At 44.5% G+C, this 15,188-nt stretch overlaps 1 protein-coding gene across 7 annotated transcripts in view; it reads left to right on the forward strand.

The window, feature by feature from the left end:
• DBF4B (DBF4 zinc finger B) overlaps positions 1-15,188 on the forward strand; it is a 50,301-nt gene that overhangs the window by 13,635 nt on the left and 21,478 nt on the right. For 5 of the 7 annotated variants that reach the window (XM_032321130.1, XM_032321131.1, XM_032321132.1 and 2 more), the window contains 3 exons: positions 755-949; positions 1,433-1,498; positions 12,743-12,897. In XM_032321130.1, coding sequence (XP_032177021.1) covers positions 1,465-1,498; positions 12,743-12,897 — 189 coding nt within the window. In that variant the 5' untranslated portion in view covers positions 755-949; positions 1,433-1,464. Of the gene's footprint in view, positions 1-754; positions 978-1,432; positions 1,499-12,742; positions 12,898-15,188 lie in introns of those variants that run through there. The other 2 variants (XM_032321135.1, XM_032321129.1) reach the window with 2 other exon arrangements.

Below are 15,188 nucleotides of genomic sequence, written 5' to 3' on the forward strand. Positions count from 1 at the left end.
CCGCTGCCTTCGGCTCAGGTCATGATCTCAGGGTCCTGGGATCAAGTCCCGCATCAGGCTCTCTGCTCAGCAGGGAGCCTGCTTCCTCCTCTCTCTCTCTCTGCCTGCCTCTCTGCCTACTTGTGATCTCTGTCTGTCAAATAAATAAATAAAATCTTAAAAAAAAAAAAGCAAAATGAAGAAATTGGCTCAAGAAGGAGAGAATAGTCGGTTTCAGTGTTCTAGAAGTCAGATAGGATGAGTATAGCAAAGTGACCATAGGATTTGGGAAAATGGATGTGATAGCTGACCTGGACAAGTATAGTTTTAGTGGATAGGTGAGGATCAAAGTCTAATTACGTGAGTTGGGAATAAGAAGTGAAGAATGGAGACACCTCTTTTGAGAATTTCTTTTGGAGGTAGGTAAGTGGAGAAAAGGGAGTGAAACAAAGATGTGAAGATGAAATGAAGTGTTCATGGGTTGTTCTTTTGTAAATTGTCAATGTTCTGTAAGTGCTAGGCTTTATTATCTAACTCCCAAGAATTTCCAACCAGCTTAGTGTGAAGAATCACTAAGACTGGCTACCACTAGTCCCCAGCTTCCCGTCTTTTAAGGCGCAGGGTATCTCCTCCACCCAATGGCAAATCAAGAAATGAAGAGACTGTGGAGAAAGCGGAACTGAAAAGGAAGGGGGAAAGGGAGCATTTGCCGAGTTAATATTGACCTCGCAGGGCCACCGTAGGGCAGCCCCTCACAGCTATTACGCTATTTTAGGGGGCGGGGCCGACAGGAAATTTAAACCGAAGCCGCGACCGAGGGCGCCTAGAGACTGATAATGTACCCGTGGAGTTGCCATCGGCCCTCGGACGTCTGAAATCGCTCATGGAGCCCGCGAATATAACGCGGAGGCCTTGAGGAAGGAGTACGGAGGCCGAGAAGGAGCCAAGAATTTGAGGGAGCCAGGAAAGGGTACGGATGCCGGGAAGGGGAAGATGGGGTAAGAAGGTAGGCGGAAGGGGTCGTGAGATTGTAGAGAGGATAAGGAATGGGGAAGGTGCACAGGCATTGGGGAGCGGATAGGTGCAGAAGCTGAGGAGGGTGGAGGGACGGAAAGAGCTCCCAGGAGTTGAGGAGGCAGAGGACTCGAGGGGGAGGAGGGACTGAGGGGACAAGAACCCGGAGGGAGGAATTGAAACGTACCAAGGGTGGCCAAGAGGCCGTGGGAGTTGAGAGCGCAGTCCTAGAGGGGCCGATGGGACTGAGGGACCAGAGCCTTGAAGGGGTTGCGGGAGGTGAGATGAGATGTGGATTGGGATGGATTTGAGGCTTGCTGTACCCGGGAGCCGCTCCAGAGATTGTGCGGGAATTGGAAGGCGGGGCGGGGGGGGGGGGTGATGATAGAAGGTCGAAGGCTAATGAAGGTGGTTCTGCTGCTGTTTTGTCCTTTCTTAGGCGACGGCAAATTCTCTGAGCTGCAGAGTTCTATGGCTGAGAGTAGGCTCCGGGCTCCGGACCTAGGTAGGTAACAGGTCACAACTAGGGATGCGAGGTCGAAGTTGCTACTCCTGCACCAGAGTCTCTTGGGATGGAAAGGTCGAGAAATGTTAGCGCTGTTGGGGTTTTCTAATTACTTAGTGGTTTTGAGTGTGTGTGTATGGTGGGATGTCATTAAATCATTTAGGAATTCATGTTAAAGGTCAAATAAGAGCTTTCAGTCTGATAATACGAACAAGATTAGCAGATGGGGAGTCAGGATAGAGTCTTTTATTAAGCCCACATTCATGGTTATTTTTACCATAAACTTAAACACCGAAATAGATAGCGTATTTCAGCACATGCTTACTTCCCTCAATACTCCCCCTCCCACTTCTTTCAATATCTTCTAGTTTTAGTTCTGGATAATTACAGATACAGGCCTTGGTTGTTGCCTTTGAACATTAATGTATTTTACTAAGTTATCCACTCTTCCTTTGCTGAAGAACTTTTCTCCAAGAGTGTTTTCAAAAGAGGGCTTTATGGGATGAACTTTCTGAGGCTTTTATGCCTGAGAATATCTTGACTTCACCGTTGTGTTAAAATTCTTAAGTCAAAGTTCTTTTCCTTCAACACAGTGAAAAATTACAGTATTTTCTTCCTGCAGAAAGTAGAGCCTTTGATAATTGATGTTGGTCTGATTCTTGTTCCTTTGTAAGTGACCTGCTTTTTTCATGAGAACATTTCAGATGATTCTCTTTATATTTGTTCTTAAAATTCACTGTAATATGACTATGTGTGAATTTTAGAGGGTTTTTAAAACTTTTTAATTTTTTTTAAAGATTTTATTTATTTGACAGAGAGAGAAATCACAAGTAGGCAGAGAGGCAGGCAGAGAGAGAGAGGGGAGGAAGCAGGCTCCCTGCGGGGCTCGATCCCAGGACCCTGGGATCATGACCTGAGCCGAAGGCAGAGGCTTTAACCCACTGAGCCACCCAGGCGCCCCTAAAAACTTTTTTATCACAATTTTATGGTTACATCATTTTAAAAGGCCAGGTCTCCATCCCTCCCTTTCTCTCTCTCATACACACACACACCCACACACCCACACACACCCAGCAGTGGGAGTTGTTCCTCCTGATTGCCACTCCCTAGGGTGCCATTGTTTACAGCTGTTTTAGCTATTTCTTCTAGTGTTTACCTACTTATTTCTAAATAGCATACTCCTACTGTTTTTGTTGTTTTCTTTTTTTTTTTTTTTTTTAAGATTTTATTTATTTATTTGACAGAGAGAGATCACAAGCAGGCAGAGAGGCAGGCAGAGAGAGAGGAGGAAGCAGGCTCCCTGCTGAGCAGAGAGCCCGATGCGGGGCTCGATCCCAGGATCCTGGGATCATGACCTGAGCCGAAGGCAGCGGCTTAACCCACTGCGCCACCCAGGCGCCCCTGTTTTTGTTGTTTTCAACTTAAATTATATCTATTGATTTCCTAGCATGGAAAATATTTTTTGTTCTCTCCCCACTTACCTGAGCGCGCGCACTCACACATACACACACACATTTCCCTCCTCATCTCTCCTCTTCCTAGTGCATATAAAGTCTGTTTTTGTTCATTTGTTTGTTTGGGCCCAACACAGGGCCTGAGCTGAGCTAACCCACTGAGCCACCCCAGCACCCCTATATGTAGTCATTTTTGATTGGTCACTCATTTATTTGCATTATCATTATTATGGTTATTCACAGATGACCCATGTAGTAAAGTAGGAAATATGCCTCATTTTCTGTGAATGATGACTAATTCATGTCCAGGGTTTTTTTTTTGTTTTTGTTTTTGTTTTTAAGATTTTATTTATTTATTTGACAGAGAGAAATCACAAGTAGATGGAGAGGCAGGCAGAGAGAGAGAGGGAGGAGGAAGCAGGCTCCCCGCTGAGCAGAGAGCCCGATGCGGGACTCGATCCCAGGACCCTGAGATCATGACCTGAGCCGAAGGCAGTGGCTTAACCCACTGAGCCACCCAGGCGCCCCCCTGTTCCACTTTTTTAAGTGTACAAATCTTTTTGTTTTGTTTTAATTTTTAATTCCAATATAATTAACATCTGGTGTTATATTAGTTTCAAATGTACAATATAGTGATTCAACCATGTTCCACTTCTTGTAGCTTCCAGTGTACTATAGCAAAGTCCGATTCTGTAAATATTTCTGCCTTCCTCCTGAACATGATAAGGGCCTAGACTGATCTATCTCTGAACCGCCCCTGCCCCCATCTAGCAACACTGATTGTCTGTCTTTTTTACTTCCAAATTTGTCATTGTTATTGTTGTTTTATACAGTCAGTGATTGTTTAGATTTATACATATTTTTGCCAAATTTTTGGCATTTCAGTCCTTCTGGGTCTAGCTTCCTTCATCCCAAAGTACACCTCTGTGAAGTCCTTTAGTAAGAAGTGTTTGTGGATAAATGGGTTTTCTTTGTTTGAAAAAATGCCTTTGGTTTTCTTTGTTGAAAAAATGGGTGGCTCAGTTAGTAAAGCATCTGATTCTTGACTACTGATTTTAGCTGAGGTTGTAATCTCAGGGTTGTGGGATCAAGCCCAGTGTCAGGCTCCATGACGGGTATGGACCCAGCTTAGGATTCTCTCCATCTCCCTCTCTACCCTTCTCGCCCTCAAGATTAAAAAAAAAAAAAAAAAAGGAATAAAAAATAAAGAAAGTTGCCTTTATTTTGCCCTCACTCTTGGATAATTGTTCAATCACATACAAAATTCTAAGTTGACATTTATTTTTTCTCAGTATTTTAAATACTGATTTTAGTGAAATAAAGCATTTAATAATTGAAGTAATTATTTTATAGTCTATATGATTATTCTGTTTGAAGCTCCTAGGGATCCAATTTTGGTGTCTCTTATTTCTGTTGATACTTACCCACTAGTTTGTTTCCTTCATGTGTTTTATAATGTTGGAAGGTGAGTTAATGTTTGAGGATGCTTTATCCTTGGAAATTCTTGGAAACTTGAACTAGGCTGTGTACCTCTAGAACTGCTTTGCATTTGATTGTTTAAGGTATGCCAAAGACATGAGCTGGGATTATTATTATTATTATTTTTAAAGATTTTATTTGTTTATTTGACAGAGATCACAAGTAGGCAGAGGCAGGCAGAGAGAGAGGAGGAAGCAGGCTCCCTGCCGAGCAGAGAGCCAGATGCAGGGCTGGATCCCAGGACCCTGAGATCATGACCTGAGCCGAAGGCAGAGGCTTTGACCCACTGAGCCACCTAGGTGCCCCGAGCTGGGATTATATTTTGCTTTAATTTCTCTGCTTGGTGGTGGTGATCGTGGGTTTTTAGACCACATTAGTAATGTGAATTTGAATTCCAAATTCTTGGGAGGCCTGTGGTTATGAGTTCTCAGAGAAGATTTTTGTCATGCAGAGCCCAAGCTAATATAGACAGTATTCCCCCTTTGTCTCTTTTGGTGGATAGATTATTTTCTAATTTACCTTTTCTCCTAGATTCATGCAGGATTTCTCAATTCTATCTCCCTCCTTTAGGCAGGCACAAAACCTTATCTCCTGGGCCCATCTGGCTCATCAATCCCAAACCCTTTTCTTTTAAGCCCACAAACTCCCCCAGGGCAGCCAGCATTAGCTTTTACCACAGTGGTTTTCAGTTTTCTCATCATTCAGGGCATTTGTGGGGTCCTTTTATTTATTTATTTTGTGAATTTAGCTGCTAGATGGGATTTGTATTTATATTTTAGCCAGTATTTTTTTTAGATATTTTGTATTATGAAGGCTTTTAAATTACCTGGTCTCCAAAATGGCCTGAAATGAAGCCAAAATCTTCTTTCTCCTTAATGTCCTGAAACTTGACAGTGTGCCCTGATGTGGGACTTGTTTCATTCATGGCAAGGGCACTTGGTGGAGACTCTCAGTCTAGAAACTCATTTTCTTTCGTTCTGGAAGTTGCTAGCACTATTTCTGTAAGATTCATCCCCTCCATTTTCTTTCTTTTTTATTTCTGGAACTTTGTATTATTCAGATATTGGATCTCATGGACAAATTCTTCGGTTTTCCTGTCTTTCTCTCCCACTTTCCATCTGTTTGTTTTTTGTTCTCTTCTATGTAGAATTTCTTCAACTTAACCTCCAATCATTATATTAAATTTATTTCTGTAATAGGTTTCTCAATTCCTAAAAGGCTTTTTTCTCTGTAGTTTCCTTTTTTTATAGTTGCCTCTGTGCTTATGGAAGGCATTGCTTTTTTTTTTTTTTTTTTTTTTAAAGATTTTATTTATTTATTTGACAGAGAGAGAAATCACAAGCAGGCAGAGAGGCAGGCAGAGAGAGAGGAGGAAGCAGGCTCCCCGCTGAGCAGAGAACCCGATGTGGGACTCGATCCAGGACCCTGGGATCATGACCTGAGCCGAAGGCAGCAGCTTAACCCACTGAGCCACCCAGGCGCCCCAGTAGACTTGATTCTAAGTAATCAGGCTGGAACCTGGCAATTTTGGTGGGTGTCTTATAGCTCAGGCTGCTATAACAAAACAGCATAGACTGAGTAGCTTAAACAACAGACAGTTATTTCTCCTGTTACTGGAGACTGGTAGTCCAAGGTCAAGGCGCCAGTAGATTCAGTTTCTGGTGAGGACTCTTCCTGCCTTGTACACGCGTATCATCTAGCTATGTGTTCATATGACCTCTTCTTTATGCCCTCCTGGATGGAGAGAGTGAAAGCTCTGGTCTCTCTCCTTCTTACAAGGACACCAGCCTCATGTTGGGGGCCAGGTTCTACATTATGATCTCACCTAAAGGGCCATACCTCCTACCACTATCACACTGGGGTTATAAGTGTGGTGGTCAGCATTCTGGGAGCTCCATAGGGGAAGAGGTTTACAGGTCTCACTGTTCAATAGATAGATATCCTCTTAATCTTCTGTGTTTTCAGTGGGGCTTATCCCTGCTCTCACCTGTGCTCCATGTCCTCTAGCCCAGGGAGCTTTCACACTTAGCGCTGTTGACATGTAGGGCCAGGTCATTTTCCTGCAAGGACCTTGTCCTGGAAGATGTGAAGCTGCTTTCCTGGCTTCTGCTGGCTAGAAGCACAACCCCTCTCCATTGTGACCACCAACAATGTTTCCATCAAAATCTCCCCCCCAGGGAAGAACCATTGCTGGAGTCTTCTGCTGGGGTGAGAGAGGGTTCCTGGTGCCCGGCTAACCATTCCTTTTAAAGGCTTTCTGATAGCCTCTTTCTCAGCCCCCGTCTTGTGCTCTAGCCTCCTCTCTCTGGCCCTCCAGGTGTGGGCCTTCCAGCTCCAGCTTCTCGAGGGCTTCAGAGGCCGCTTTCTCTGGGGCCTCTGCCTGCTTTCCACTCACCATGTGCTTTCCAGCGTCCACAGTTCAGGGGCATCTCTCTTGCCTATTGTCATCTTCTTGCCAGTTTCTTTGTCCATTTTTATTCTTTTGTCTGTTATTTTAGTGGCCCTTGGGGGCGAGAACAGAAGTTCTTGCATTTACCCTCCACATATATTGAGAAGCCTGGACCATTATTTCTCCAAATATTTTCCTGTCTCCATTCTTTTTTTCTTTCCCTTTGCAGCCCCTCTGTGGTGTTGCTCACACTTCTCTTTCTGTCCTTTCTTAATATCTGGTTGGTCCACTTCTTTATCTCCTCTTGATACCTTCTGGAAGAGTTCCTCCACTTCAGCCACCAACTCACACTATGTTACAAGATGTAACTCACCTACTGAGGGTTTGGGTTTTTTCTTTTTCATTCTTTAAAATAATTTCAGGGGCACCTGGGTGGCTCAGTGGGTTAAAGCCTCTGCCTTCGGCTCAGGTCATGATCCCAGGGTCCTGGGATAGAGCCCCGTATTGGATTCTCTGCTCAGCAGGGAGCCTGCTTCCCCCTCTCTCTCTGCCTGCCTCTCTGCCTACTTGTGATCTCTGCCTGTCAAATAAATTAATAAAAACAGACAGAGATCACAAGTAGGCAGAGAGGCAGGCAGAGAGAGAGGGGGAAGCAGGCTCCCCGCTGAGCAGAGAGCCTGACACGGGGCTCGATCCCAGGACCCTGAGACCGTGACCCAAGTGGAAGGCAGAAGCCCAACCCGCTGAGCCACCCAGGTGCCCCAAGGAAAGAATCTTAAACAGGCTCCATTCCCAGCTAGGTGGGGCTTTGTCTCACAACCCCAAGATCATGACCTGAGTCGAAATCAAGAGTAGGACCCTTAAAGTAACTGCACCTCCCAGGTGCCCCACCCCACCCCCTTTTTTTAATGTATTTTTTATTTTAAGGAGGTGCATGCCCAACATGGGGCTTAAACTCATGACCTTGAGATCAAGAGCTGCGCTCTCACCAGCTGAGCCAGCCAGGTGCCCCTCATTGCTCATTTATAGTTGAATTATTTATCTTTTTATTATATGAGCTTTTTTTAACTATTGTATTTTTCATGTCTTTTATCTCCAATTTTTTTACCTGCTGTTCCTGTTTTTTTATTTCCAATATTCTCCCTTTTTTGAGATGATTTGTAATACTTTAAAATTCTTTTCTCGGGTGCCTGGGTGGCTCAGTGGGTTAAGCCGCTGCCTTCAGCTCAGGTCATGATCTCAGGGTCCTGGGATCGAGTCCCGCATCGGGCTCTCAGCAGAGAGCCTGCCTCCCTCTCTCTCTCTCTGCCTGCCTCTCCATCTACTTGTGATCTCTCTCTGCCAAATAAATAAATAAAATCTTTAAAAAAAAATAAAAAAATAAAAAAAAAAATTCTTTTCTCTGTCCAATCCATTACTTAGGACAGATAGATATGATGTACCAGAGAAAACGTCTTTTTTTTTTTTTTTTAAAGATTTTATTTATTTATTTATTTGACAGAGATCACAAGTAGGCAGAGAGTCAGGCAGAGAGAGAGGAGGAAGCAGGCTCCCCGCCTAGCAGAGAGCCCGATGTGGGGCTCGATCCCAGGATCCCGGGATCATGACCTGAGCCGAAGGCAGCCACCTAATGACTGAGCCACCCAGGTGCCCCGAAAACGTTTTTTATATACTTTCTTTCTTCAGTTGCCTCATATTTTCTTATAAGCCCATGTCCCTGGGAGACAGTTAGCCACTCTGATTGATAACGTGCTTCTGGGACATAGATGCAAAAGCCCAGACCCTGTCCTCTGCCACTCCATTGCGTGCAGGGACTGGGGGTGGGACAGTAGAGGACAGCCCCTGGTCCCAGCATGGGCTCAGTCACTCCCTGTTTGCAGCCACAGCCTGTGCCCTCCCAGATACACACAGTGCCTTGTGCTGTTCGTCGTCAAGAGCTGTCTCCTTGGAGCGCCTGGGTGGCTCAGTGGGTTAAAGCCTCTGCCTTCGGCTCAGGTCATGATCTCAGGGTCCTGGGATCGAGCCCCGCATCGGGCTCTCTGCTCATCAGGGAGCCTGCTTCCCTCTCTGCCTGCCTCTCTGCCTACTTGTGATCTGTCTGTCAAATAAATAAAATCTTTAAAAAAAAAAAAGAGCTGTCTCCTTGAGTTGTAATTACCTAACTCACCAAATGGATAGACGGTAGGGAGGAAGGTTCATTCAGACACCAGCCAGCTCGCGGTCCCCTTGACCTCTTGTTATCTCTTTCTCATACATATGTGTGTATTTACCCTGTGCTAGGCTCCCACACTGCCTTGATGGTACCCTGCTGCCTCTGGGGGGTACGGGGCTGCTTACTGGCCCTGCCCACTGCCAAGCAGTGACAGCACAAGTAGGAAGCAATCCCCAGTCTGTCCCCCACCTTCACACCCTGGCACCCTTCTGCTCTGAGCTTACTGTCCTCCCAGCCCCCAAGGCCCGGATCTGACATCCATCTCATTCCTTCTCACTTCCGTGGCTTCTCTAGGTTTTTATTTCTGTCGAGAAAGTCAGTGGGCCTTATGTGTTTATCATCTTGTTTGGAACTCGAAGGGAGTGATTCTGAGAGAGCTTCCTATGCAAGTACAGAATTAAAGTGTACACCTGAAACTAATAACAATGTTGTATGTTATTTATACTTCAATTAAAAAAGAAAAAAAGAGGGACGCCTGGATGGCTCAGTTGGTTGGACGACTGCCTTCGGCTCAGGTCATGATCCCGGAGACCCGGGATCGAGTCCCGCATCGGGCTCCCGGCTCCACGGGGAGTCTGCTTCTCTCTCTGACCTTCTCCTCGCTCATGTTCTCTCTCACTGTCTCTCTCTCAAATAAATAAATAAAATCTTTAAAAAAAAAAAAAAGAAAAAAAGAAAAGCAAGCTTTCTGGAGAAGTTAGCATTGGGAGGGATCTAGAATGGCCTACTTGTGATCTCTCTCTGTCAAATAAATAAATAAAATCTTTAAAAAAAAAAAAAAAAAAAAAAAGATTAGAATGGCCACAGTTAGAATAATGCCCAGGGCTAACTTTCGGCAGGTATTCCTCATTTGGCTAAATCCGGCCAGTCTCCATTCAGAGTGGTTGGTGCAGGTTAAGTATTTGAATACCCACCCCCCCAATATCATTACCTGACACAATTTGCAGTATTTGATTTACTCCATATGGACTGTCCAAGGAGGATGGGTAGTAATTGTTATCACTATTTCAGAAGATTGGGAGACACTAAGAGAGATTGTGACCTGCCCAGGGTTACACAGCTAGGAAGAAGCAGAGGCAGGGACTCACAACAGGAGTCTTCTCTGTGAAATGCCAACCTGACTCTCCAGTATTTTCCGCCTCTGTACCTGACACTTTCAGGAAGAGGAAGGTTTAGGGGACCAGAAGTTAAGTGCCCGGCGGTCAGGCGCCCGCTGAGGATGGGAGAGCAGGCTCTGGTTTTATGGGAACAATACTGATATGTAGGTCAAAATCTCTTCCCTAAATAGTTCCCAGTCTAATGGGGAGCCCAGAGGTTCACCCTGAAGAAGTAAACAAGAATATGAAGCTGAAAATACCACGAGGACAGACAGTAAGTGATATGGAACTCAGAAAAAGAAAAATACCATCTCACCAGGGCAGGCAGGGTTTAACTGAGCAGGTCCAGCTGGGAGTCTGATAGGGCAGTAGGTAGCAGTGATGCAAGAATTCATGGAATCAGGGGCTCCTGGGTGGCTCAGTGGGTTAAAGCCTCTGCCTTCGGCTCAGGTCATGATCCCAGGGTCCTGGGATCGAGCCCTGCATTGGACTCTGCTCAGCAGGGAGCCTGCTTCCTCCAATCTCTCTCTCCGCCTGCCTCTCTGCCTACTTATGATCTCTATCAAATAAATAAATTTAAAAAAAGAATTAGTGGAATCAAAGAGTTTTAGAAAACTTACAAAATTATCTGATCCGGGGGTGCTTGGGTGGCTCAGTCGGTTAAGCGTCTGCCTTCGGCTTGGTCACGATCCCAGAGTCCTAGAATCGAGTCGCACATCAGGCTCCCTGGTCAGCAGGAATCTGCTTTTCCCTCTCCCTCTGCCTCTCCCCCTACTCATGCTCACTCTTTCTCTCTGTCCAATAAATAATAAATAAAATCTTAAAAAAAAAAAAATCCAGCAATGTCACTAACTATATCTTGGTATTGGCTCTTCCGGGTCCATTTTTTCAAGTATGTGACAAACTGAATTTGTTAGTTTCAAATACACTTTTTTATTTCAGGGAAAGTTTCTTCAATTGTAAGTTTTAGTATTCTGGGGATTTTTTGTTTTCTTTCATTGTGTTTAGGAACTCTTCTTATCTGTATGTTAGAACTTCTTTGCCTGTCTTTAGTGTTTATCACATTCTCTCAAATCCATTTTTATCTGTTTTATCTCTTAACATTTATTGTGAAAGTTTTCAGCCCTGCAACAAAGTCAAAAGAATTCCACACGAGCATCAGGACATACCGTTTAGTTTTACCGTTGATGTTTTACTATACTTATTTTATCATCATTGATTTTTATCTGTTGTATTTTTTTTTTAAGATTTTATTTATTTATTTGACAGACAGAGATCACAAGTAGGCAGAGAGGCAGGCAGGAGGGAGTGGGGGGAAGCAGGCTCCCTGCTTAGCAGAGAGCCCGATGTGGGGCTCCATCCCAGGAACACATGACCAAAGGCAGAGGCTTAACCCACTGAGCCACCCAGGTTTCCCATCTATTGTATTTTTGATACATTTCAAGTAATTTGTAGACAGTAGTACCTTTCCCTCTAAATAGTTCAGCATGCGTTTCATTGACTAGAATTCCATATTTGTTTATAGTTTTTTCCATTTAATGTAAAATTTATATACAGTGAAATGTACAATTCTCAAGATTATATTCATTGAAGGTTTTGGGGGTTCCTTTTTTTAGCTTCATTGAGATATAATTTACATACTATAAAATTCATTTGTTGTAATGTATGCTTTCGGTGATTTTTAGTTAATTTACCAAGTTATGCAACTAACACACCAGTCTAATTTTAGAATATTTTCATCAACCCGAAAAGAACCTCATGCCCATTTTTAGTCACTCCTTATTCCGCCCACCATCAGCCTTTAAGTGACCGCTGATCTAATTTCTCTCTCTGTTTTCCTTTTCTGGGCATTTCATATAAATGCAGTCATATAATATGTGGTCCTTTGTGTCTGGCTTTTCTAATTCAGCATGTGTTTGAGGTTCAACCCAGTTGTAGCATGTATCAGTAGTTCAGTCTTTTTTTATTGCCCAATAAAATTACATTGAGTGGATATACCACATTCCACTTACCGTTTTATTTACATGCGAATTATTCCCTATTGGCTCAATGAACCAGGCTGCAATGAACCTTCTTGTATAGGTTTTTTTGTTTGTTTGTTTGTTTTTAGATTTTATTTATTATTAGAGAGAGAGTGAGAGAGGAGAGAAGGTCAGAGGGAGAAGCAGACTCCCCATGGAGCTGAGAGCCCGATGTAGGACTCAATCCCAGAACTCCGGGATCATGACCTGAGCTGAAGCCAGTCGCTTAACCAACTGAGCCATCCAGGCACCCTGTATAGGTTTTTATCTGGGCGTATGCGTTCATTTCTCCCTGATACAGGCCTAGGAGTGTAATTGCTGGGTCACATGTTAATGGTTAGCATTTTGAGACACTGCCTCACTTTTCTCAAGTGGCTGCACTGTGTTATGTTCCCACCATCCATGTGTGAGGGTCCTGGTGTCTCTGCATCCGAGCTTCACCAGGGCAGGAGCGCTAGTCTCAGGTTCATCTTTCCATGCCCGGGGCCTACCCGGGGCATGCCACGCAGAAGCCGTTGGTGAGCATTGCTTTGCTCGCGGGACTCCCTTAGCCCGTGCTTCTCACTTTGTTCCTTTTGTCGTTCTTTTCTAGGGACTCAGCTGGGAGTTTCCAGTTGTCTGGAAAAATGCCGGAAGAACTCACCAAATGCTGGGAGGCAGCCCTTCTCTGGAAAGTCCTTTTATCTGGATCTGCCTGCTGGCAAAAGTCTCCAGTTTTTGACGGGGGCCATCCAGCAGCTGGGTGGGGTATGTGAATTGCTCCCAACCTGTGATGTCATGTGCCTTTGTGGGTGGTAGGGCAGGAGCTGGAGAGGAGTTCTGTCTGTGACTTCCAGGTATTTTCATTGGTATGACTACAGTTTCCAAAGCCACCCTTTTTAAAAATGAAGTTAGAGGGGCGCCTGGGTGGGTTAAGCCTCTCCCTTCCGCTCAGGTCATGATCTCAGGGTCCTGGGATCGAGCCCCACATCGGGCTCGCTGCTCAGCGGGGAGCCTGCTTCCTCCTCTCTCTCTGCCTGCCTCTCTGCCTACTTGTGATCTCTGTCTGTCAAATAAATAAATAAAAATCTTTAAAAAAAAAAAAATGCTTAAAAAAACAATGAAGTTAGAGGTGCCTGGTGGCTCAGTTGGTTAAGCGACTGCCTTCAGTTCAGGTCATGATCTCAGGGTCCTGGGATTGAGTCCCGCATCAGGCTCCCACTCAAATAAATAAAGTGGTTTTGTTGTTTTTTAAATGGCTTTTAGCGTATTCACAGAGATATGCAAGCTATGTGAATACACAGTCAGACTTAGAACATTTTCATCACCCCCAAAAGAAAAAAGCCCATAACCATTGTCAGTCACTGCCCATTTATCCTCAGTACCCCTAATCTGGATAAGCATTCATCTACTTCTTTTTTTTTTTTTTTTTAAAGATTTTATTTATTTATTTGACAGAGATCAGAAGTCGGCAGAGAGGCAGGCAGAGAGAGAGAGGGGAAGCAGGTTCCCCGCTGAGCAGAAATCCCGACATGGGGCTCAGTCCCAGGACCCTGAGACCATGACCGTAGCCGAAGGCAGAGGCTCAACCCACTGAGCCACCCAGGCGCCCATGCATTCATCTACTTCTGTCTCTATTCTTTTTCCCTTTTTTAAATTTTATTTTTATTATAATTTTTTTAGAGTGGGGAGGGAGAGAGGGCAAGGGAGAAAGAGAATCATAAGCAGACTCCGTGCCCAGTGTAGAGCCCCACATGAGTCTCTATCTCCCAACTCTGAGATCGTGACCTGAGCTGAAATCAAGAGTCAGATACTGAACCAACAGAACCACCCAGGTGCCCCATTATTTATTTTTTTTTTTAAGATTTTATTTATTTATTTGACAGACAGAGATCACAAGTAGGCAGAGAAGCAGGCAGATAGAGAGGAAGGGAAGCAGGCCCTCCGCTGAGCAGAGAGCCCGATGTGGGACTCGATCCCAGGACCCTGAGATCATGACCTGAGCCGAAGGCAGCGGCTTAACCCACTGAGCCACCCAGGCCCCCTATTTTTTTTTTTTTTTAATGCTCATTTTCTGTGTAGTTATGATCATGAATACGTTTTTTGTTTTTTTGGGGTTTTTTTTAGATTTTATTTATTTATTTGTCAGAGAGAGAGAGAGCAAGAGCGAGCACAGGCAGACAGAGTGGTAGGCAGAGTCAGAGGGAGAAGCAGGCTCCCTGCGGAGCAAGGAGCCCGATGTGGGACTCGATCCCAGGACACTGGGATCATGACCCGAGCCGAAGGCAGCTGCCTAACCAACTGAGCCACCCAGGCGTCCCAATGAATACGTTTTTGATTACCAATATTTTACCCACAACCTTAATGCATTAGCACTTTCCTATCATTATTGTCCCTCATATGCATTATTTGTAATGAGCATATAATATTTTTTGAGCGGGTTATTAGTTTACTTAATTGTTCCACTGTGGACATTGAGATTATTTCTAAATTTTAGCTCTTTTAAATAACACTGGTTAAAAAAAACTTTGGGTAAAAAGCATTTTCCATGTTTGTGTCCTTTAAAATATATATATATTTTTTGGGGCGCCTGGGTGGCTCAGTGGGTTAAGCCGCTGCCTTCAGCTCAGGTCATGATCTCAGGGTCCTGGGATCGAGCCCCGCATCGGGCTCTCTGCTCAGCAGGGAGCCTGCTTCCTCCTCTCTCTGTGCCTGCCTCTCTGCCTGCTTGTCATCTCTCTCTGTCAAATAAATAAATAAAATCTTTAAAAAAAAAAAAATAAAATATATATATTTTTTAAGGTTTTATTTATTTATTTGACAGACAGAGATCACAAGTAGGCAGAGAGGCAGAGAGAGAGAGAGGAGGAAGCAGGCTCCCCGCCGAGCAGAGAGCCCGATGCGGGACTCGATCCCGGGACCCCGAGATCATGACCCGAGCTGAAGGCAGCAGCCCAACCCACTGAGCCACCCAGGCGCCCCTGTCCTTTAAAATATTTTTAAGGTGCATGTGTGTCTTAGTAAGACACATGGGTAACTCTTGTGTTTAGAAAATAGGA

The sequence above is a fragment of the Mustela erminea genome, chromosome 18 (genome assembly GCF_009829155.1).
Source record: "Mustela erminea isolate mMusErm1 chromosome 18, mMusErm1.Pri, whole genome shotgun sequence".
Lineage (NCBI taxonomy): Eukaryota > Metazoa > Chordata > Mammalia > Carnivora > Mustelidae > Mustela > Mustela erminea.